This window comes from Phocoena phocoena, chromosome 7 (genome assembly GCF_963924675.1).
Source record: "Phocoena phocoena chromosome 7, mPhoPho1.1, whole genome shotgun sequence".
NCBI classification, from domain to species: Eukaryota; Metazoa; Chordata; class Mammalia; order Artiodactyla; family Phocoenidae; genus Phocoena; species Phocoena phocoena.
The window spans coordinates 28780103-28805929 of record NC_089225.1 but is presented as its reverse complement, the minus strand read 5'-3'; the positions used below and the strand labels follow the sequence as shown (position 1 = coordinate 28805929).

General features: G+C 38.1%; 1 protein-coding gene across 1 annotated transcript in view; it reads right to left on the bottom strand.

Moving 5' to 3' along the window:
• ARHGAP15 (Rho GTPase activating protein 15) overlaps nucleotides 1–25827 on the bottom strand; it is a 630092-nt gene that overhangs the window by 50757 nt on the left and 553508 nt on the right. Inside the window, exon 13 of the mRNA XM_065880510.1 lies at nucleotides 8261–8366. Coding sequence (XP_065736582.1) covers nucleotides 8261–8366 — 106 coding nt within the window. The remainder of the gene's footprint in view (nucleotides 1–8260; nucleotides 8367–25827) is intronic.

Genomic DNA, 25827 nt, shown 5'->3' with positions numbered 1-25827 from the left:
TTGTCTGCCAAACTGACCTCCTTAAAGATAGCCATGTTTTCTCCTCTGGGAGGCATTCTTTGGTTTCTCTAGGCTAAATTTCAGCTCCTGCTTGGTGCTCTCATACTGTCTTGTGATATCTCGCCACATTTATTGTAATTGTTTATTAATTTATCTACCCTGGGAAACTATAGGATAAGTGAGGGTAGGAATCTTTTTTATGCCTCTGGTATCTAGGTGAAAGGTCAGTAAACTGTTTCTGTAAAGGGCTGGATAATAAATATTTTTGTGCAACTTGTTACAGCTATTTAATTCTTGCCACTGTAGCATGAAAGCAGCCATTGGCAATACATAAACATATAGGTGTGTGTGTGTTTCCCAATAAAACTTTGTTGATAAAAGTAGGCAGCAGGCTGGATGTGGCCCATGGCCATAGGTTGCCAACCTCTGATCTGGTCCAGTGCCTGGAGTACAGTAGGCACTCATTTAAGACTTCCTAAAGGAATGGGTGGATAGGACTTCACAGTTAACAAATATTTTCTCAAGTGTGAATTTATTTGACCCATTTCACATATAAGCAAAAGGGAGGGTTAGAGGCATTAAAGGTTTTCCTAATGTTGTACAGTTTCTAAGGGCTGAGGTTGGGACTTGAGCCTATGTCTTCTGATTCCAAATCCCTGGTTCTTTCCATTAGGTGAAAGGCCAAGATTCACAGTGGAGAAGGGTGAGGCAAATTAAAAAATTTACCTCTTATGAGGGAAATACCCCCATAAGGTGAGCCACCGCTAACAATAGAGAAGACAGTGATAAATGGTCAGTAGCCATTTTAAGTTTTGTTTTGTTTTTATTATTCAGTGGTTAACTGTTAACATTCAAATGTTAAATCAAAAGATCTAAAGTAATTTCACTCCCATCTTAAAAACCTTATCTCCCAAAGCCTTCCTCTAGAACAAGGATCCACCACTGGAAGGATCATTGAACTTAGTCCCCAGCTCACAAACCTTATAAATCCCATGCCAAGATGTCTCCTAAGTAGATGACATTTTAATGATTACTACAGGGAGTTGGGAACTATTGCTTCATCCTCACTATCAGAGTAATTAATTTTCTTAACTACAGGCCAAATTCTGCCATGGGAGTCCAGTTGAGAAATTTCAGGCCCATAGGAAGTACATTAGCTCTTCAAAGTGATTAGGGTGCCATTTCAAATACACAAGCAAAGGAGCTATTAGGCTTCTGGCTTATTTCAAACAACTTGCAGCCCCTGTTTCTCAGGGAAAAAAAAAAAAGAAAGAAAGAGAAAAAGGGAAAATAACAATTTGCTAAGGTTCTTTATTTTCCAGTAAAAACACCCATGGCCTGCAAGTCATTGGATATCAGGTATTGTGGCTGGGTGAGAGACCAAAGTGTACAGAAAAAGGGTGGAATGCCAGAAGGCAGCACAGAAAAACACAGCCTGCTCCAAAGCACCCCAGAGCTGAGCCTTCAGAGGCCTGACGGGAGGCAGAGCCTCACCAGCCATTGCTCTTGACCAGAGAGAAGGGTGCCAGCTCATGGGCTTTCCAGTCCATCTCTGGCCATGTCTCACCCCCCTCCCCACAAAATATCAGAAATGCTCACAATGCCATTTTAAAGACAGAGTGGATGAATTATTTCCTCACCATTGTTTCCTCATACAACCCCTATATTTCTAAGTCATCATCATTTGAGTTGACTCTGACATGCGTTTGTAGAGTATTTATTTAACATCCATGAAGACCACAGAGAAGCTTTAAATATCGGTTTACTCTCACAAAATAGCCACAGCTCAACAGTTTCGCCTTTCAATGAGGCATTCAACTGGCATGCTTCCATGAGACTTGTCTATTCACCTTGGAATTCTATGAACAGCTGGACGATTTTCTTAGCGTCAGTGCTCTCCTTTCAGCCTATTTTACAAAGTGCAAGTCTCCTATAAGAATGTTTATTTGCATCTAAAATCTGCAGCAAATATATTCTTCCAAGGCTATCTTTGAAAATCAACGAATGACATTATTTTATGTCACCTCTAAAAGCCACCCATTTCTAAGACATTTTGACTTTCTCTGGACAATATATACCTATGTGGGAATTGAATGTTCTTTTATATCCTCCCCCCACCCACCATCAAACATTTGAGATTGTTTTGGCTTCCAAAATGCATGCCACAAAGTAAATCTGGATAACAAGTTCAATTTAGCTGGGGGAAAAATATTTTTGTATTTATCTTCTAAGTTTTCTGTAATTCTCATGTATTACTTTTATCCCAGAAATAAAAATGTGAGAAAAGCTTTCAGCAATAGATAGGACAGCTTACTTATAGGAACGGCAACAGGAATTCTAGAACTTGAAAAGGTCAGTGTCCACTCTAGGTGGATATGTAGCTGATAAAATTCTAGGAGTGTTTACACTGGGGATTTGAGGCATAGGGTAAGGCCCTACCAGCTCCAAATTATCTCACTTACCAGGCTTCCACGTGGCCAGTGTGCTGTTCTGCCTGGTAGGAAATTCTCACTGTGAGAACCATTCTGATAAGTTAGACAACAAGAAGAGAACCGTCCCTAGGAAACTGCTGTGATGGGAGGCTCTGGGCAGGAAGCAGAGGAGGACCTGTGTCCTTCTCCAGTGTTCCCACGCCTGCCTAGAAGTCAAGCGGACCAGACTACTATCAGCAAGCTACAACTTTGAAGGTGAAAATAGTTGGATTTGAGAACACGGGACAAGATTCAGATCAGGTTGATGGAGAGCTGGTGACAGTACAGAATTGGGCAGGGGAATTCACACAGGGACTGGGCAACACATGGAGGCGTCACGTGGTTTGTCAAACATGTGAAAACAGCCTCACTGGGACTAGGGGAAACTGGCTGAGTCAGGCCAGTATAGAAACTCAGGTTTTGGCAAAAGATTCTGTGGTGGGGTAAAGAATTTTCTGGAAGCCAGGAAACTTGGCAACCCAGCCCCTGCAATTCTTCCTATATTTATTTCATTAGAAATAATTTTATATTTCTCTCACTATAAAAATAATACATGTTGATGTCTGATGCTTAACTAGAACCAACTATGTGCTAGGTATTGTGCTAGACTCTTTAAAAGGATTATTCCTTTACTCCTCACCACAGAAATAGGTCCTATTATGATCCCTGTTTTGCAGATGAGAAGAAGGAAGCTTAGCGTTAGGTCAGTTTTCAGTTGCATGCCCAGTAAGTGGCAGGGCCAAGGCTCACATTCAATTCTGCTTAACTCCAAAGCCTGTTCTCTTTACCGGTTCTCTTAACCTCAATATCTCTTTCTATCCCATCGTTAGGAGAGAAAAAGAAACACACAAAGAAAATAAAAACTTTCGGGCTTCCCTGGTGGTGCGGTGGTTGAGAATCTGCCTACCAATGCAGGGGACACGGGTTCGAGCCCTGGTCTGGGAAGATCCCACATGCCGCGGAGCAACTGGGCCCGTGAGCCACAATTACTGAGCCTGCGCGTCTGGAGCCTGTGCTCCGCAGAGAACAAGAGAGGCAGCGGTAGTGAGAGGCCCGCGCACCGCGATGAAGAGTGGCCCCCGCTTGCCACAGCTAGAGAAAGCCCTCACACAGAAACGAAGACCCAACACAGCCATAAATAAATTAATTAATTTAAAAAAAAAACAACGCAAAAAAAACTTTCATTGTTCAACAACTCTAAGAAATATTAACATCTCAGCAAATAGCTTTACAGTCTTTTCTAGATGCACAACTTTCCCACATATTTATACTCTCCTTAAATATATAAAATATTGTATCCCTGACTTTATTTAACTTAATACAAGCATATCCCTAATTAAGAAAACAATTAGCTGTGAACCACATTTTATGAAGCTGATATGATGTACCATGTTCTATATAACCTTCCCCTATCACTGAACACTTAGGTTGTTTCCAAGTTTCTACCAGTGAAAATAGTAAAATTTTATCTGCATAAACTGCTCTCATCCCCCAGCATTACTTAGGATAGGGTCCTAGCAATTAAGATGATTGGCTCAAAAGGCATGAAGATTGGAAAGGTTTTCATCCTTGAGCTATATTGCATATGTGGCTTCACACCATGCTGGCTGGAACATCCCCACCAGCAGATCTAGAGGGCTTGATTCAATTCACACCTGACAAAATGGGGTTTACTTTATTTCATTAGTCTTCTATACCCTCATCTTAATCTTCCTCTTTCCCCTGTCTGCATTTCAAAACAGAAAAAAGTGCACCCTTCTAAACACTGTCTCCTTTTGCTTTTTAACTTGCTACCAGAGGAACTATTTTTACAATTACTCAGCACTGAAACCGCAGACATATTCCCATGGCTGACTGGATAAGGGGGATAAAGAAATGAGAGAAATAAAAATTGTATGGAATTTTCCTTTGAAAAGTCTCAGGATTTGGACCATTGCTTTCCATTTTATGTTCATCACTCCAAACCAACTACAACTCCCATGTGGCCTCTTAGGGTTTTTTTCTCCTTCTATCTCGTTCACCCTGCACTCTACTGTCAGAATACTCTTTCATAAACACAGAGCACATCATGCAAATGTCCAGCAGATAAAGTCTCAATGGTCCTCTATTTCTTATATAACCTCTTTGCCTGGCTCTCAACGTCCAACCACTACCCATCAGCAAGCAACCCTTATCTTTCTAGGTCTTCCTTCCCATTAACTTCATCTTCACTTTGCCTGCCTGCCTTTCCAAAGAAGCAGGCTGAAGGAACATGCATTCGACACTTATATTTTAACAGAGATAGAACTTGCCATTTATATGATGATTCAGAGCTGTCACAGGACCTTCCAGTGCTTATCACTGTAATGTCAATTGGTGAAAGTGCCTATTAATAAAGGTTTCTGGCTGATGGCATTTTGAGATGATAGTGTATTCTGAATTCCTGGTCTCAATCTATCACAGCAGAAGCACATACTTCACCTTGAGTTTGATCGAGAATGAGGACTCTGGACTCTGAGACTATTCAGTCTGTGCAGCTATTGTGTAATCTTATGCTTAATATAATCACGATCCTTTAAAAATTCTGGCTTTTGTGGACAGCACTTGCATCCACCTTCTAGCCCAACTGTGCTGTATTAAGCTTTCTCAGCTGGTAGTTGCTCTGCTTTCAAGGGAATGTTTAACTCAGAGCTTTGCAAAAATGGACTTCTATTCTGTTGGCTACAGAGTACAACGCAGGTCAAGTGGAATTTTTGGCACTTCATTACGTTCCCTGACCCCTATTAAACAAACTTCAAAATATATATATATTTGCAGCAATTTGGAATAAACACTACATACAAGTGTTGATGGTAGATTTTCTGAAGAACTACCAAATGCATCAAGACTAAGGAAAACATTCTAATGATTCTTTCAAAGATGAATACATTTAAATTCTCGTTAAACAATCTTCTTATTTAGCCTTCTCAAGCTTTGATGACATGCCACGATTGGCTGTTTATCAAAAACTTAACAAGAAATGCTTAACAAGATATAATCATGTGCACACACTTCTGCATAATTAAACCCCGTTTATAAATCATTGCAGGGCGGAATATGGTCACACCACTCAAGAAAGGCGGGTGGCTAGCAAATAACACTCTTTTCTCCATCTGTAATGAAAAATCTTATCATGTGAATGCTGTGAAGGTGACATAATCATCTGATCTTAAATCTTAGTTAAAAACATCTATTTCCATCTCAACTGAAAGTTCTAACAAAATTAGGAAATTAATTTAGATATAAGAAACATGATCAGGCACTAATTGTTAATACTGGGATTGTTGGCATGAAGGTGGAAGATTCTCATCCTTTGAAGGTTTTTAATTGGATAGATTCTCATCTGTGTGTGTTTTTTTCAAAGTAGGATTTAGCTGATTCTCGGTTTCTTCATTTTATAGCTGTTCTTTCAGTTGGAAAAGAAAAGGAATAATTGAGACTGAGTAATGGATATTTCTCAAGATCTCTGAGACTAGGTATTGCACAGCATTAAAGAGTACACTTTTCCATTTGTTTTACGACTTTGTCCAGTTAAAGTTACTGAGATAAGCACTCCAGTATTTACTTGTAACTTGAAACCCCTTTCATGGTGTGTCTGGATCCTAAGGGAAAAAGAATTAACATTTGAGGAATGCTTACCTTGTGCCAGGCTTTTTATATGCATTATCTCATTTAATTCTCATAACCACAAGATACGGTTGATATTATTTAATCTGATTTTATGTGCTTGAGATCATGAAGGGAGTATAAAGTATAGAACAAGAATTTGACTCTAGCTTTCTCTCTTTATTCTTTTGAAGCCCAAGATCCTTTCACTTAACCACACTGGGTTTCCCACTGAAGCCAGTAATGTGGAGGTGACAAAAAGGGGCATCCTAACAATAAGGGATGTTCTGAACTTTGACATAGGTGGAGTAAAATAAGTAAGAAGCAAATATGATGAATTAGATTGAAACATGTTCCCTAACGCAGTGTCCGGTGAAGTGAATTATGGACCATCCATACCATGGAGTACTATGCCATGAAATGGAAAGCTGTCCATGAGTTGCAAAACAGTAGATGAACAATATGTGCAGAATGATATACTCTAATGCAATAAACAGCCACACAGAGGTATGCATGTCCTTAGGAACAGGTCTGGAAGGGTAGATACAAAAATGTTAGTTGGGCTTCCCTGGTGGCGCAGTGGTTGAGAGTCCGCCTGCCGATGCAGGGGACGCGGGTTCGTGCCCCGGTCCGGGAAGATCCCACATGCCACGGAGCGGCTAGGCCCGTGAGCCATGGCCGCTGAGCCTGCGCGTCCGGAGCCTGTGCTCCGCAAAGAGAGAGGCCACAACAATGAGAGGCCCGCGTACCGCAAAAAAAAAAAAAAAAAAATGTTAGTTGCTTCTGCTCAGCAGGGTAAGAGTGACTAGTAGGCAAATTTGACTCACATGCACGACAGTTGCTTCAATTTTGTGTGTGTGCAATTCTGCACATTACATTTACAATTAAAAATCATGTAGTGGATGAGCTGAATAAGCTGTAGGAATGACTCAACCTAAGGCATGGGTGATTAAAGAGATTTAATCTCACAAAAGCAAAACGGCCCAATCTATTCGAAACTCTGTCAGGCTTCAACGTTACTATATGCATATGGTGAAAGCTACAACCTCATCACTTGCATTGCACTTTGCATTATCTGAAGAAGGTGTTAACAGAAGGCAAATGAGGAACAGTCATTTCAGACTTAACGTGTCCAGAATGAAGTTCTCCAGTCGGCTCTTCCTATTCAGCCCGTCCTCCTCCAGTTTTACCCATCTGTGCCGTACTACCATTTCTCCACTTGCCCAAACCCAAACCCTAACAGGCACACTTAATTTCTCCTTTCCCTTCCCCACTGCACCCCAACCATCAGCAAATCCAATCTGATCCATCATCAAAATACCTCTTTAAGGCCTCCACTGAAGTCACCATTACTTCTTGCCTGGACTACTATGGTCTCCTCCGTATAGGTTTCCCTGCTTTCACTTTTGCAAATCATTCTCCACCTGTCAGCCAGGGTGATCTTGTATATCCCTCAATTTAGCACTCTTTATGGCTCTTCACTGTATTTGGAATGGAATTCCACTCTCTCACTGTGGCCCACAAGAACCTATGTGATCTTACACTGGTCCAACATCTATGATCTCAACTCCACCACCATGCCCCTTGTCCATTAGGCTCTAGTCCGCCTGGCCTGCTTTCTGCTTTGCAAATACATCAAGCTCTGTGCGGCCTCTGGGTCTTTACACTGTCTTTTTTTCTTCCAGAAATACTCTTCTTTTAGCTGTTTACATGGATGGCACCTTATCAGTGTGAATCAATGTCTTACAGACGAAGGAATTGGATATCAGAGAGTTTAAGTAACTTATTTGTGGTCATCACTCTTGGTATGTGGTGAGGCTAGGTTTTGAACTCATGTCTGAATCATTTCAGGCTCTTGCCATTATACTAAATAACAAAGTAAACCCAGCCCATCCCAGGGCTCTGGCTACAGTTCTGACAATCAATCAGCAAACATCTACTTGTTGAAAAGCCAAAAAAAAGAAAGTATTTTAAAAGTTCCTTTTGTAGGTTCCCCTTCCTACCTCTAGTACATTCCCCAGCTTCTGCAGGAAGACGTAGATCAGCTGGAGAGGGAAATCTGAGATCGATGCATTCGGAAACTCTTGTATTAGAGATTTGAAATTAAATATTGCTCATTTAGGAAATGAGACTGTGACAGAACAACCAGAAACTTTGCAACTTACTTAGTTAGGTGTCCAAAGAGGACTTTCATGGTGTCACGATTTGGTGGAGGGAGTTTTTGTACAAGAGACTTTATAGTTTCAACTCTTGTGTTATTGTCTTGCTTTTCTGGAAAAAAAAGAAATTAAAAAGGAAGGTTAGAAAAGAATGATATTTCTTAGGTGCATGAGGGAATTTTCTTAGGAGAATTCTGGACTAAGTCTGAGCAACTTAAAGTTCTAATTAGCAGCTAAAGGGAATAGTTATACTTGAAATCAGGATCATGAAGTTTCTTTATTTTGACTCTGAATTAGATCATGGGAAAATGAAAGCAGCAACAGTGTGGCTCTGACACGATCTTCTTATTAAGATCAGGTATTACATCCATTTTCATAAATGCTTTACTATTTTATAAGTTGTGGCAGGGTAAATAATGGCCTTCCAAAGATGTCTCTGTCCTAATCTCTGGAACCTGTAAATGTTACCTTCCATGGAAAAAGGGACTTTGCAAATGTGATTAAATTAGGGATTCTGAGATGGGGAGATTATTCTGGATTATCTGGGAGGCCCAATGTAATCACAAAGGTGGCTAAGAGGGAAGCAGGAGGGTCAGAGTCGGAGAGAGAGGGGATATGACAATGAAAATGAAAGGAGATTTGGCTATGTGATAAAGGACCATGGGCCAAGGAGTAAAGAGAGCCTCTAAAAACCAGAAAAGCTGAGGGAAGAGAGCCTCCAGAAGGGACACAGGCCTGCCAGCACCTTGATTTTTGCCCAGTGAAACTGACTTCACACTTCTGGCCTTCAGGAACGTAAGATAATAAATTCTTATGGTTTGAAGCCACTGAGTTTGTGACAATTTGTTACAGCAACAATATAAAACAAACACACAAGGACATATATTCTCATTCAATTACCAACATTCTATTATTTTGCTTGATTTTGTGGAGAAGTAAAGAATTTTTAAAATTAGTTCTATGCTATCTTTTCTCCCTAATACATTTTGCTTTTGCTGAAAAACAAAAAAGTGCAAATAAATTTGAAAGCATAATACTTATTCATATACATTTTGTTTTATTTTTTAATTTGTATTTTTTATTGATTTTTAATTTTTTGGTCATATACATTTTAAAAAAATAGGAAGTTGTTCAAAACTACATACCATATTGGTTGTTTTCCTTCATTTTGTTTCTTTTTGCCTTTCTGGGCATGGGTGGCATAAGAAGAACTGAGTTACTTAGTACACTAGAGAATTTATCTTACCATAGGTTTAACCAGGGCCCAGAATTATAATTACTTCTCAGACTTAAACTCTTTAGATACACTGACTCAGGTGCCTTTCCTTTCTATACTTTAACTTCTAGCACAGAGCTCCTGATGATTCTAAAGAGGCCACTGCTGGAAAAGATGACAGATAAGAGAATAACACGTAAGGCACCCACCCACGCAATATCCATTCTCTTCTTCTTTAGCTAGACAATCCCGCTGTTGAAGGGATGGCCACATCCTTCATCCTAGCTTCCTTGCTTGGCAGCTGGAATGACCGTATGACAGAGTCCAGCCAATGAGAAGGCAAAGTGTTATGTGGGACTTCCGGGGAGGCTGTGTGCAGGAGGCTAATTTATCTTTGTGGTCCTTTGGCCTTTCTGCTCCTCAGAATGTAGATGGCATGGTTGTGCCATGAGATGACCTTGAGAACTGAGGCTATGCAGAGTGGGACACACAGTACAAAGAGCTTCCCTGAATCTGTGGAGCAGTCAGACCAGTCCTGCACTGTTGGTCTCTGAGTTTCTTTAACATAATAAGTCCTTGTGTACTGAAGCCTTTGAAGGTGGGTCTCTAAACCAAACGTACTTCCTAATACAGTGTGCTTCCAAAAGCCCAGTTCATAATCACCTGTTATTAGGTATATAAACTTTATACAGTGGGGCAAGAAACAGTGTAGAAACTGGCAGGGTGTTTTGTTTTCCTGTTTTTAAATACACTTTTGCAAAAGAAACTTTTTATAAGCAATTACAGGAGAATATCCTGCAGAAGATAGTATTTGGCTAAAGTAGGGTGGGGGCAGTCTTCCTAGTAGAACTCTGCTTGGAAGCGTTTCTTCTTCTTCCTGAAACCACAGAGGTCTATAAATAATGCCTCCCACAGTCTGAGCTTTCAAAACTGCACTTACTCTTAGAAGAGTTCCGGAATAATGTGGATTGGACAACTGCAAATGAGAGAGACAAAGAGGAGAGAAAAAGAGAGAGAAAAACAGAAAAGCCAGTTGCAACATCACAGCAGACAGCAGATCTAATCTTTCTGCCAAAGGGTAGAAAGCCACCTTGTAGCTTAATGATGGTAAGACAATGTGATGCTTCACAGGACCAGCTGGAGCCTATAGGATATGAGAAACTCAGAAAAAGAAGGAAAACAAAGTCAAGAAAGATGAGAGTGAAATTGGTACAGTACATTCAGGACAGAGCACTTAGGGATACTTGGATACCTTGTATCTAGCCATCTGAAGCTAATGCAACACACCAATGATCACATACATAAACAGGTACATATACATACATTTATATATTTATGAGATGGGTATATTCTGCATAGTTTGGCATGATGCTAGTAGTTTAATTTACCTAAGGATCTGCTGAACTACTTGATTCAAGCAATTAAGATGAAATTAGGAGAGGTGAGGGAGAGGAGGGAAAGGAAGGAGAGGACACCTTTCTAATTTCACTGAAGTCTCTGGCCATGGTTATGATTAGGTCAATGTCAGAGTCTCCAAAAAAGGGATCTGTTGACATTGAGGACTATAGGAGTAGTGGCCATAATCTAAGCCTGACAGACAATAAATGGAGAGTGGTCTAAATGGCTATATCCAGCAAACCTCAGTTTTAGGGAAATATGCCCCAGTCTGGGTAGGTTTAAGAAAGGCTGGCGTTGCTTAATTGGAAATACTTGAATGTGCAAGGTCACTGCCATGGTGCCTGGGCAGGAATTAAAACTTTAGTTTGTCTGTTTAACCACTAGGTAAAAGAATTATGACCTTCCCTAGACAAAGTCCCTGTTCTATGTTCCATTGCACTTAGGACATTCTATGTAGATAACATTCTGCATGATATTTTCATGGCTTGAATGCCGTTCAATTTTTCCTATTAAACTGAGAATTTTCCCATACACTGAGGCAGCTCTTATACTGGTATATAGTGGGTTAAATGAATAAAGAAAGAATTAGTGAACAAAGGAAAGACATGAACACAGATTGGAACAGACAGACCTTGGTTTGAATTCTGTAACAGCTTTTTATTAGCTGTGTGGTCTTGGACAAGTTTCTTATTTTCTTTGAAAAATGTCTGAGGCCAATTTTATGGATTGAACAAGATAGTATGTAATGAACCTAACGATGACTAGTAAAAGGTAGGTACTCCGTAAGTGTTCACCCTTGCCCCCCCGCCACCTTTTTTGAGGCCCGTGCTGGGTATGGTTCACCTTTGATCTTCAGCAATGAGCATACAACCTGGTTGCAGTGAGCATTCAAATGTAGTTTCTAATACTTGAACTGAGTTGGTGCCAGTGGGTGACGATACACTTGCTATGGTAGCCTGACATTTTACAACACACTAAATAACTTGTGGTGGGCAGAGAGACTGATGATCTGATTGATGAGCAGCTCAGCTCCATGCAAGGATTCTTATAAAAGTACATGGTGGTTCCCATATCTGCTTGTAAGAAACATCCTACGCAAAGAATACTTTATAGAAACATTTTTCTCTCTTCCTCTGCTTTCACACATAATTGAGGAACTGGAATGAATGGTGGTATATACATATTTGTGGCTGGGTTACACTTAAGTAGTGGAGGGGGTACTGGACAATGGCTTAGAGAGGGCTGAAATATTATCAAGGAGGAGCAATTTATTGTTCTTACAACATAATCAGAACAAAATCTTTGAAAAGGTTATAGGAAAGCAGTGGTTTCCCCTTCAAATCAATACCATACCCGCTCTTCCATAGCTTGTAAAATCAGGAAATAACACAAACACTTCTAAGTAGAGGAACATCTAAAAATACAATTGGATACATTAAAATCAAAATGACACCTTTCCTGATCTGGTTTATTGATGTGTCATATTAAGAGCTGGAATCAGCATACATAATACAGCAGTGGTTAATGAGCTAAGATTCAGACACAGTTTACTACAGATGCGTCAACTGTCTTCAACTGATTCAGTGAGCATCTGAAAGACAGCATTTTCTATTAATATTTCTCCTTCAGCATATGGTTTCTCATTCTTGTGAAGTATTGAGAGTTCTGAGAAGACTTTGAGATATCTCTGACTCTTTTACTTTTATGTCTAAAAGGGGGGAAATGAACCTTTTCTACATGGAGAATTAGAGAACCTCTTAGGTAAACTGTATACTAAGAGACTTATACAAAATCTTGCCAGTAATTAAAAAACCCTCCATGATTCTTTCCTTTTTCACTCACATTTGCTCCTACCTTCATTCCCTTATAATTTATTTTTGTATCTACTCTATGTTCTCTAATACGTCCGTTTTAGTTCCCACCCAGATCCCAATAGCCTCTCCAATCTCTGAGCTGTGAACCCACACTGCGTACAAAATCTTTTTGTAGTGCTTCATTCTTGCTACCCAATAGTAGCAAAAATGTCTATGTAAAAATATGCATAGTGTACATGTACGTATTGAGATAGTAAACTGTTTTTTACTAATGCCTGTTCCTCACTCACCTGGCCCCATATTCTCAAACTACATTAAACTCTTTTGTAAATGAGCTTCTTCAAAAACAACTCCAGGCCAGTTAGAGAAGTAACAGCTCCTACACGATGTGAAATAGCCTTTAATGTTATGGTAAGGATGTGGCTTTACAGTTTTCCTCTGATTCATGGTTTTGAGGACACATTTTTAAAAATATGGTTTATGATGCATTTGCATTTATCTGCATGAAATGTTGCTACTAAAACAAGGACATTTACAACCGAATGCCTTTTTTTGCAGAGATAAGAGAAAGTTATACAACGATGGAAAGAGTTCTGTGCAGTGCAAAACCCTGGACCTGGTGACCCCTGGACACTTTTCCGGCCTTATCATCTATGCATTTATTATTCTTAACTTATTTATAGTCACATGTTAAATCATATTTCAAAATTAATTCTGCTTTGTTATGTAGGTTCACCCAGGGGAAGAAAAGACCAGATTCTCCCAGTAACCAATGTATCAGTAGTACTATTCTTTCTATTTGTCTGTAATTCTTAAAGGACAACTGTACCCCTTTGTTTTGAGGAGGTCAGCAATATCACAGCTGTTCTGCTTCTGAAAGTTACTCTGGAATGTATAGTGCATCCTGTATGAAAAAAATGGTAGTCACTTATATGTCAGGGCTATATTTGGAAGAAAGCAGTTTAGTTTCTATTCACTTTCTATTCTTTGTATCATCACCGTTTCAGAATTCAGTTAGAGACTGTCCTGGCTTACAGGAGGAATGATTATCTTCAGAGAACACTTAATTTTTTTAGTGTACCATACAACTGGATGCAAATCTTTGAGGACATGATTTTTAATTATAAAATTTGAATTGGGTGTTGAGGAATCATCCAAGGCATGACAACAATCGCTTGATAACTTTCTTTAAACAATTTACGTTGAATTCAGGGAGGAACACTGCGGGGGAGGGGAGCAAATTCAAGACTTACAGATGGATACAAATAGAGGCTTTAAATCCCTGTTATAAATTAAGAGAAGTGGTATATCATGAAGGAGTCTGAAAGAACTAAGTTAGAATTCTTGCTCTGCAGTTATGATTTGGGACAAGTTGCTTGAATTTCGATGCTTCCAGTTCCTTATTTAAACGCACACACGCACAACCCATTTGTTGAATTAAATGTCTCAATGTACATAAATGCACATATTATAGGTGCTTGTTGAATGTAAGTACCCTTCCCATTAAAATCTTTCTTTTGAATCATCCTATCTGCCCTGACACATGATTGTTCATAGTTCAAGGCCATTTCCCAAATCATATGAAGCCATAAATACTTAGAATGCTGTCCATTATGAAAGAGTGTTTGGTTCTAATTCATAAGTAGACATAGTGTATTATAAATAGATGTGCCATTGCATCATAAAAAGGAAGAACAATGGACTTCAGGCTAACCTGGAGTTGGCAATTGGCAATTTTTCAAGATTCTGCTCCCCTCGCCCCCTCCAAACTGAAGAGCCATTTTTTATATTTAGTTAAAAGGAAGACACATTCTTAATGTCTGCAGTTACCTGGTAAGTTTGATTTTAGGTACTGATAATCTATGTCAAGGCAGTTCAACTTGAGAACACAGGGCAGGAAAGATGCAGCCGGAACTGAATCTACTTTCTCTAGTAGGGATCATCTGCGTATTAGATCTCATCCCCTCACTGGTACACCAGATTTCTGTTGTATTCTTTGTTTCTACTTCCAGGAGATATTAATGTGCTGTCTGATTTTTGAACAATTTTTCCCTTTTAGGAAGAATTTTAAAAATAACTCTCCATAGCTAATAAATGTCAGTAACAAACATTCTCTGGCCAACTGATTGACATAAGTCCATGGATTGCTCAACCTGTGAGGAAAGTTTCAGCATCCTGGCCAGTTTCACATCATTTCCAGAGGCCATTTCTGGTCCTTGTGCAGGCGGAGCTAGGCCATCTACAGCATGCTGTTAGGGGCAAACTCAGTTTTGTTAAGGCCAACTTCTGTTTCTTTTCACCTCTACTCCTAGTCTCTGGCAATACCAACTAGAAAATTATTGAAAAGAAAAAAATACCTTTTTGTTAAATAATTTTTAGAGTATTAAACATATATATGTACACACGGTTGAAGAAAAAAATGTTTATTAAGACCAACGTGCAGCGTGTGGCAAACACAAAGTTGATCCCTATCTACTGTCATTTTACAGCCTAGAGGGCCGGATAAGATACAAAATAGGTCCCAGAGATGTTTAAACTTAAGACATATCATTATATAGTTATCAGTGGAGTTTGTATCTTTCTTTTGACTGAAGGAATCCTCTACGATAATTGTTAAACTCAAAATGCTTCTTGGGTGTTAGTTCATTATACCAAAAAATTCAAAATGATTGAGAAATGCAATTAATACCAAGTCACAAACATAAAATTTTTTCTAATCAATTTCTGAAGGTCTTCAAATCATTATTCTTAACTTCTTTGTATATCCCCAAATACATTCAAGAAAGTAATTTAATCACCTTTTCTTTTTCATGTAACTGTATCTATGTTATCCTAGGGACTTCTGGTGTATTGACCTCACACTGAGGGCAAGTTTGGAAAATGTATTCAAGTTTTAGGCTCTAAGTAACTTTTAATAACTTGTACTATTGCTTTGGTGCTATCAATTTGGGGATGATAACATTTTCTAAAATTCACCAACCTGGAACTGTCTCTTAAAACAAATTTCCTCAGTTTTGCAGCAATGCCGCTGTTTGTCTGAATCAAAGAATAAGGTAGTGGCAGCAATCTTCACAGGAAAAGCATGATCGCAGTATCCTCCCTAAAATTTCTTGTTTTCAAAGTAATTTTGCAAGTGTCATGGTGGCCAAGTACATTTCTGTAACTTACAAATGATACTAATTCATCCTCAGGTGAGAGTGTGTGCTGAGAAAATAAAGCTCACTAGTTTATTTAGTTCTCCTTTGAGAATTTTCTTTAAACTATATTTATCCGTGCATACCTGGTTTTACAAGCCTTTAAAAAAAAACCAGGCTTATCGTTTTGAGACATTTGACATCTTTCTAACCATAAACCAGTAATTCTTTTCAAATACTCAAGTAGCTATTTACATTAAGCATTATCTTTGTACATTTTCATGAGGGTGGCAATCCTGCAAATACTTTTCCAGATTTAAAGTTTTAATGTGTCTACCTCTTTCCACTGGTAGACAAATTAAATTTATAGGGGATTAAAAAAAATCACACTTGAAAACAACTGGGATCTGTCACACAATTAAGAAAAATGTGAACGAAGAAATATTTTTCCCTGTCTTTTGGGTTAAAAATATTTTTTGAAGAAGCATATTCAACTTTATCCATAACTATTCATTTGGAACAAAACACCTCTCAAGAGGAGATAGTGGTTAGTATGAGGTGAACTGTTTCTCCAGCCAGTCCATTCGACATGGCTGCACAGTGACATTGAGAGCAGGGGAGAGTTAATAGCACAAGCATCAAACTCCTTTAAGAAATGGGGAATAAAGTAATTGTATGATTCAGCTTTTTTTTTTTTTTTTTTTTTTAATTGTGAGAGTATTGTAAAAGAAGAAAAACAGGCAACATGTGGTAACTTTAGTCAGCATTTCTGAACTGGGAATGATAAACACCTCTGCCTGGCTCTGGCATTTATCAGGACTGAGATATTATTACCACATAGAGTCACAGCATGGTTACCGTTATCATCGGAAAAAAGAGCCAGCTAATCTTAATGGTTTGTAAAGCCGTTACCTGCACTGGTCTGACATTTATCATGATCATTTTACCACATGGGTCCTACATAGCAAAGGTCTTTTATCTGGAAGGGACATCACTATGAATTATTATTTGCAGCTAGGTAGAAAATTGTATGTTGTAGATACCTTTTCTCATTATAAATCACACAGTCGCATTTCACCGTTTCCCCCAGAAAGTTGCTGAGCCCAGGTTTTTTGCCACAGCTTGCTTTCCTCTCCCTCTCTCTCTTTCTTTATGGTTTCTTGAAATTATTAGCCACCTTTTTCATTAACATCCTTAACATAATCTTTGAAGAATCACACACATATGGACATACTTTCAGTAGAGTTAGGGGACTTTCCTCTACATCCTATAAAGGGACTGCATAGTCCTTTAGAAATTGAAGTTGATAAACTGTCCACTTTTTTTAATGCTTATTCTCTCTTCTGTCTTGGGGGCCGGAGTTTTCTCTCTTCTTGACCTTGTCAATAGAATATTTACCAGTAGATTAGATGAAATTTCTGATGCTTGATTTGTAATACTCAAAACACGTATGCCATTTGTTGCCTGAAATCCTTTGCTTGGAAATGTGTTCTCATAAGGAGTACGATGTAGTTTACTTTGTTCGATTGTGAGTTTTTCCAGATTCTGTTCCAGTAAGTTACAATGAAGTCGAAGGTCCTGCCAACAAATTTGTTTAAAAAGGAGCTTAGGTTCTATCCCTAACTATCTATGTCCTAAACGACACACATTAATATATATAGAAGAAATAAGGATATTAAAAAGTACGATGTTTTTGAACCATGGGACCAGGACAGTAAAGTGAAATGCATTAATTTGACCATGGAAAATTACAATGAAAAGCCCAAATTGTTTGCCATGGGGAAGAAATGAACAAATACTCTCTTTTAAAAAGATTGAGACAACTAATCTTCTGAAGGAGATATTTATATATTTTCTTCTTTCTCAAGTGTTCCATTAGGAATAAACAAACGAGAAATTCTGCACTTTTGTAATGAAGAAGGAGGAGAATTCTTTGCCATCTTTGCATTTAGGAAGAAATGTGCAAGAAGAATGTGACAATTTAAGCAAATCAAGATTGTTTCAAATGGATCACAAACAGGACTTTGCGGGATACTTTATACTAGCACGTGAAGCAGACAGTAAATCTGAAAGGAGGATTTTCTCAACGGTCTAGTTCTGATGTGTTTTCCTATCTCTTTGTGTGTTTAAAAGAGGTTTGGATGTGGTGTTGAATATTGCTTCGACTTTTTGGCAAATGAGTTCTGGAGAAATATCCGCACATGAAGGAAAGCTGATGTGCTGTAATGCTGACAGCAGCTGGGGGGATCTGAATGAAGAAACCAGATTCCCAAGCCTGGATTTAGCAAAAATAAACACCTATCATTCCATTAAAAAGTTGTGCCATTTTAAATGTTTACGGGCATTAATAGCAGACCTCTCTCCCTTTGAAAAAGCCAATATTTTCCTCAAAGAATTCCATTCTTTGAGGGGGAGATAAAAACTTGAATTTGACATGCAGTATTTTGCAATAATCTACAGTAGTTTGCCAGTCTTCCTACATTTGATTCCACATTAATTTTTGTATTATTACAAATTTTTACAAAGGATACAATTTTCTGTTTCAGAGATTTGTGAGACGAACTTGCATAAATTTGGGGGCAGGGGGTGGAGTGGAAGATGTCATTTGTGAAACCAACCTGTACTTTCACTGCTCAGAAAGAGCTGTACACACTTTGGTTAGGTCATCTAAAATTTCATTGTGAAGAGGTGGTCTAATATTCTAACACACTGTCTTACCCATCGAATGAAAGACTGCACTGATTTCAAACAAACAGACAAATAAACTAATAAGCGAGCCCTTTTATTCTTTTTTATTTCAGAATGACTCTTCCGTTCTAGCTTAACATCATTCTGCCATTATTGTCCCCCCAAAACTGTAACCTGGGAGCATTTACAATAATTAGTGAGGGGCTTTGGTGCCTGGGTTTCTTCTCCTTTTCTGGGGAACTGGGTGAATTGTTGAGTGCTAATGAAATTCGGAGACTTCTAGCAGTGGTTGAACCAGGCACGGTGCGGGCAGACGCGTTGAGCTTCCCACTGTGCTGCAGTACAAGCCTCCCCGCTGTTACGTTTACCATAGTTTTAATGTCTGTGAAAAAAATTCCTGATGCAACCGAATTATGTTATGCCCTCTTGTTTATCTAACCCCACCCTACCCCCCGAATTTAGCAGATTCCTGTTGCCCCTGCCTGTGACAGAAAGAGCCTTCTCAACTTGGTGGCCATCTTACCACGCCAATTCTCGCCACCACAATCCAGCTGCTATGCAGCCACGGCCGGAGGATCACACATGATCTATTTAGACGTTCCAGGAGGATAACACACACGCCTTGCTCTACTTATGCCACCTCATTACAGATATCCTCTTCTCTACTACGTGTGAATTTCATCGGAGGTAATGTTAAAGCACCAAATGTAATCATCCGACATCGACAATGCTAGCTTAAACTGCAAGTGTACTTGGTGAAATGCACTGTGTCTTTAAAGAAATCTATCAAAAGACCTCAAACTATCACTGCAAACTAAATAATCTGCTCAAAGATGAAAACAACCAATCTGTGATCTGAGTTGATTTATTCTTTGTCCTTTTCTTAAAAAATGGTTATCTTGAAGAAAATGACCATTCCATTCCATTGTAAATTGACAAATTCACCAAGTGTGATGTACAGTGAAGTTTTTAATGAATATTCATACAACTCTTTCAGTCCATTAACAGGACTTAAGACAATGAGGATGCAACTCATTCCCATTTAGATAGTGGGGGGAAGGGGAATGCGGAATTAATAGCATAAACAGCACTTGGAAAAGTTTAACTTTAATGTATCAAACTCCAGGTGCCAGAGTTTGAAGAAAATAACCAATAATAGCCATTTTTAACATATTTGATGGGACTGATTATGCAATGTGCAACTCTAAATGGCTTATAGCACATTGTAGCATGGTTCCATCCCATTGGCTACAGTAGGGTGCAGGCAGATGGATGACAGTGACAGGGAGAGAAGTGCTTTTGCTTAGCCGTGCGTTAAGATGCCATCCAGAAGCTCTGTGCACTGCAGACACTTCATTAGGATGCCAGGATAATGGTAAACTACCACTCAGAGTGACACCCCATTTCCTGCTTACTGAGCGCTCCAACCTCGGCAGATGTCAACAATCTCACAGTGCTACAGAGCAGACCTAACTTTCCAGCCACTTTGACTCCAATTTTTTCCTCCTAACAGTGCCATACATTATGTGCAATATGTAATGGCAAACACCTCACTGAAAACAAAATCTGCCCAGTTCGTTATGACTGGAGTGCTTAATTTTTTTTTTTTTCTTTTAAAAGATGAGGGACAGTGAGTTGGGTAAGAGAATATGTCCATTCACTATTTTAACCTCAAAATGTCTTGCTATGATTTCCATTTGCTAATCAGTTCAAAGTGTTAATTGTGTGGTGAACTCTGATTAATAGTAGTTAAACTCTGATCACAAGGGATATGTTTCTTTTAATTAATGTCCGTTTCAAAGGTAAGTGATTGTGGAATTCTTTTGTTAAAGATTTTAGACTCAGTTTTGCTATGGTTCTTAGCTGTCTGGCAAGAAAAGGCTGACCTGAGCATCTGGATGATATTTCCTCTGCAAATGTATGACTTGAGGCTATTTGCACACCTCCTTACCCGCAATTCAAGCCAATAGAAACTTTTTTTTTCCTATGGTGTAAAGTCCAAAATTCTTTTTATAAAGAACCAAGGTGTGGTTTAGACAATGAAAAAAAATCCCCCAAATGGAAAAATAATATTTTGAAATCGATCATTACGATAAATGATTGATTTACATTTTGTGATACTAAGCATCTTCTTAGAAGCTCAAAGGGCCTTCCTTGCAAATGGCAAGACTAAAAATAAACATCCTCCTCTCAGGTCTGTTACCATTTCCAGGTAAAGATGCAAATGTAAAGAAGAAGTCATAGACAGAGGTCACACTCCAAGGGAGAATTTGAATGCAGACTTTCATGTGATGTCCTTGATGCAAATCTTGACTTTTGGTTTAAAAATGGCATCTGATTGGCAACACCTAACCACCTCTTGGAACTTGTCACTAAATATGCTTGAAGACAAAGAAAAAAGACTAGAATTCTTAAACAGGGACTCACAGGCAACGTGGTGACAAAAAGTTAATAGTAATTTCCTTCAAGACAGATGGAATTTAACTGGAGAGTGCCAGCACAAGTGGGACCACTTGTGCTATTGAACTATTGAACCAGAGAGCCTGTCTTTCTCAGAGCAGATAGAAACATCCTTCTCTCTCTTTCTTCAACTGTCTGATTTCAGAATCAAAGACTCAGGGTCTGTGCCAACCAAAAACTCCCTTTCCTCAGCTGGTAGTGTTGAGTACTGTGAATAGTATAGTTTCCTTCTTCCCTTCCTCACCTGTCCTCTGCCCTTCTAACTATAGATGAAGACTTCTCTTTTGCCTGCAACAATTTAGAGATAGCAATTTCCACAAAATAACCAAGGAGATTGAGAATGGAAGGCAGAATAATAATAATTAATAACAATAATAATAATAATTGAGAGTGGAAGGCAGATGATGGCGCATATCACCATAGGAATTGTAGTCCCATATGTAAAACGCAGGAGGGAGGTGGAGACTGGCAAAATTCTATTAGGAACACATTCTTGGAATTCTAATGTTGTATGTCATTCATCTTTTAGAATGCCAGTGAGTTAAGAAACATGGTGGGAGAAATATCATCAGGATAGTAGGGCCACAAGTCAGTAAGTGTGCTAGAAAAGAATAAATATAAGAGCTGTGATTATCAATGTGTCAACTGGATGGTACTCCAGGACAAAGATTCGCCTAAAACTAAAGCAGAGGGTGAAAGGCAAAATGCAATGTGCACAGAATGTTGCATGCATTTCCACCTTTTGAGATGAGTAAACATAACAAAATTTCCAACAACGCATGGCCTATGAAAAAACTCATTTCAGGTAAGAGAACAATGCTCAGAAATGCAGAACTCTCACAATGACCATGAGACAATTAGGAAACTACTTAGTATTTTCAACAGAATTTTGTATATCAAGGAGTCTAATCAAAAGGATCAGCAAGCCATAGGGAGAGAACTGGATAAGATGAAAACATACTAGGATGAGATGAAAAGGAGATAGGTGGTAAGGAAAGACAGTGTGAAATCTAAAAATGCAAAACAAAATTAAATTTTACATTAAAGGCCAAACTGTCATTGTAGAAAAATTAGGTCAGAGATATGGATGACAAACTAGAGAAGCTTCCCCAGAATGTGGAAACAAAAAATGATAGGAAGGAGACATGTTGGAAGTCAGAGAATTGAGAGATTATCTACAACTTGTAAGTGTACTGGAGGAAGAAACCAGAACATTTGAAAAATATTCAATAATCAAAGACAAAATTAAAGAAAATGTCTGTGAGTGAAAAAAACTCTCTCTTTACAAATGACAGCTAGGTTCTAAGAAAACATCATTGGGTAGATATATTATTTTCATATAGTTTGGCAAAACTTTGTAATGATGAAGATCAAGCACTATCATACAATTATTAGAACAAAAATAAAACTAAGTTAAGTAGTCATGCAGGCTTTCCTAAGACTTATCTCACTAAATTCTGAAGTAAAAGCAGTATCTGTTGTTCAGAGGGAAAACTGTGGTCTTAAAACTGTGTGCACACTTCAATCATCTTTTTCATGTTAGGATAACAGAAAGACATGCTCATCTATGCAAAGATTTATAATAGCACTGCTTTCTTGAAAAGTTTACTTGAAGGTTTATTATGTAAGCCCTACTGACTAATGAATCAAAATTTAGAACTCAAGAAGAGAGACACTATAAATGAAACTAAGTATCTTTTTATACTTATTTGGACCTCAAACTCAGAAGGCTCCATTGAATTATTTCTCTCTGGCTTCCATTTCATTCTCAGTACCAGGAAATGATTTTCTTGGGCTCCACCCTTCATAGTTCAGGTGAAAGCTCTAATGACCATTTAAAACAGTGACTGATGCTATTCAGTTCTGGCATTTGCTAGCAAACACCATTATTAGAACATTGCACTGGAGAGTTACTAAAGTTTTCCCTTCACAAAAATCAAAGCTTCAGAGAATAGCAGAAAGTTTACTCCTGAATCTTTAGTAAACAATAATAACTGTATTGAAAAAACTGAATCTTTAGTAAACATCCTTTATATCTATAATAACTGTACTGAAAAAACTGAATCGGAGGACAATTAAAGTGATAAAGACTGAACAATTAAGCAATGATAAGTATTATATACAAATTATCTTATGTTGCATATGTTTTAAAAAGTCCAGGGGAAAAAATGCAGAACAAACAGGTCAAAAGGAGATATCTACAAAATACAATGATGAAATTCAGAGTAATTTTAATTTTTTTCTTTTTACTTTTCTGTTCAAGTTAGCTTCAATAAATATTTATTATTTTTGTAGTCTGTTAGAAGAGACAACTTTAAATTGTACAATTGCTTAGATACCAAATAATTATAGCTTTGCTAAACAGCTAATTAAAAAGACTGTAGAAAAATATACCAAAATATTAACCATGATAAGTTATCTTTGAATAACAGGAATATAGATCACTTTCTTCCCCATTTTAAATGCATTTTACATATTTTCTATAATGAGTATGTGCTATCTTGATAAGAAAAATAATTCTCTGTGTTTGGTACAGAACCTTTAGTTGCTCTAAGCCATAGAAAAATATACTATTTTCACAGATCAAACCATTTCTAGGAAAATAATATACTGGACTTTCCTCTAGGTTTTTCTGTTGCCGTTAATCTTTTATTTAGTGACTAAATTCTAGAATCAGGAAAGCAAGGTTGGAATTTGATACTTTCTTTTCATGGATGAAAATACTGGGTATAGGGTACTTGCAGGGAGAGTGCAGAAAATGTAAAATGCCACAGGATTATATATTTGCAACTTGAAGAAAGACCCAGGGTGATGCAGTGCAATATATGTAAATATATTCTAGTTCCACATTCTGATTTCTGATTCTTCCTCAATCAAATCTTTTCTTAGGGAGTTACATCACCTATTGGACTGAACCTCTGAAGCGTGGGAAATAAAACCTATCAACACAACACGAGTTCAAGGATGAGACTTAATGGTGGTATTTCTAAGTGAAAAAAAAAAAAAAAGACTGCTATAGAGCTTACATCGAAACACACATTTTATTCCTACCTATCCGTTTAAGTCATATTAATTTCTCTTCTCTTTTGGAAACTACATTCATTAAAGCTTTCTCTACTAGTAGCGAAAAGTTGAGAAATGAGGTCATATCCAGGTAATTTAAACCCTTAAACTTTACTTTTGTCTCAATTTTTCTGTACATGTTAGATGCCCAATTAATACATGTTGATTAAATTATCCAGATAACTGACTTGGTTCTTCAGTTCACCTTGCATGTATAGTGAGCTGAGAAATTATTCTTCAGAGTTGGCATCAGTAGTTAGCTCCCAGTTTTACCAAGCAGAAACACAAGGAACCAAAAGTGAAATATTCTGAATGCAGAAGTTGTTAGACAATCAAAAATTAAATTTTTGATTTAAATTCTTTTCAAAATTGGGGTTAGATTTGAATGGACAACTAATTTGGGATGGTAGGAAGTCAGTATATCTGGGATATTTAAGAGAGCCCCCTGTTGGTTACTCTTAGAAATGTCTTCTGATTCCTTTCTGTCCTCCAGATGGCCAGATATATTTAAGCATATGTAATTGGCCATGTGTTTAAAAGTAAATTGGGATGGTGGCAAAGTCAGCCCCTAGATTTGATTAATATCATTTTCAAAATAAAACATTTTTCAAAGAAAATCTATTAATTCTCTCTCTTAAGGTATACAAAAAGGCAATATCAGCCTCCCACAAATAGCTAGAAATATAAGCGATATGGAGAATGTTTTAAACAGAATTAGACTAAAAAGTATACTTGGGCATATTACAGTGGGATTCCTTAAAGAGGTTGGAAGTGATTGCCATAGTAAAGGACTGGTGCTTTGCAAAGGCTCTTCTGTTCTTTCTAAAACCAATTTCAGGCTGAATTTGAAAAAGAGAATAAAGTTATTTTCTCATATAATCAAGCAATGGCCCTTTTCACCGGTAGACATCTTCCAGGACTTTAAAAATTAAAAAAAAAACACCAATAAAGGATGCAAATGTTATTCTTTTCTAGCTAACATAATTTTTTTTTTTTAAGTAAACATCAGCTCCTCAAGGGAGATTTCGATTTGAAGACTGTTTATTATATCATTTGAATAGGACTAGACCTGGCCTTTTGACTTTGAACCACTACCAAATTTCAGGCTGTGAGGAAATTGTTCTACATTTCCTGACAAATTGAGTTAAGCAGACATTAAGTGGGCTTTAAGAAAACAAATGGCCATCTTTATCACAGGTGGACACTGATGGCTTAATGGGGCCTGGGCTGATTGTATCACTTCTAATGGCTTGACGGGAAGCATTAGGGTTTTTGCATAAAGAACTGGCATTGCGAACCCTGCTAACACAGACCTGTCAAGCGCTCTGTATCCCTTTGTGCACGGAAGCAGATGTTTGTATGTATACTATGAACTGGCATTAGAGCAAGCGACAGATGCCTGTATGAATGCCAGGTTTGTGAATTTTTACAGCAGGAGCATGTTCTGAGGAAGTGCAGCTCTGCCCTCTATCATAGGTAATTCCCAGTGGAACTTGCTAAATCCCAGCTATGTTTTCATTATTTGGCTTTCCTAGCAACTGGATGAATGTGTCTATCCTGAAAATGCAAGATGAGAGCCCTACCAATCTTAGAGATTTGCAAATAGCTTGGACTTTCCAGGCAGCGCTTTTGCACTGTAATCGCAACCAACTTACTCAGAGAAGCGGGTGGTATTATGGCTCTCTAATTAAAACTTACTTCAATGTTTATCTGCCAGTCCTCCGCCGTGGTCTCCCTACATTCCCACCCCCGCTCCCGAGGAAATGCGAATTCCATTTGGAGGTTTTTCTCTCCTGCAAC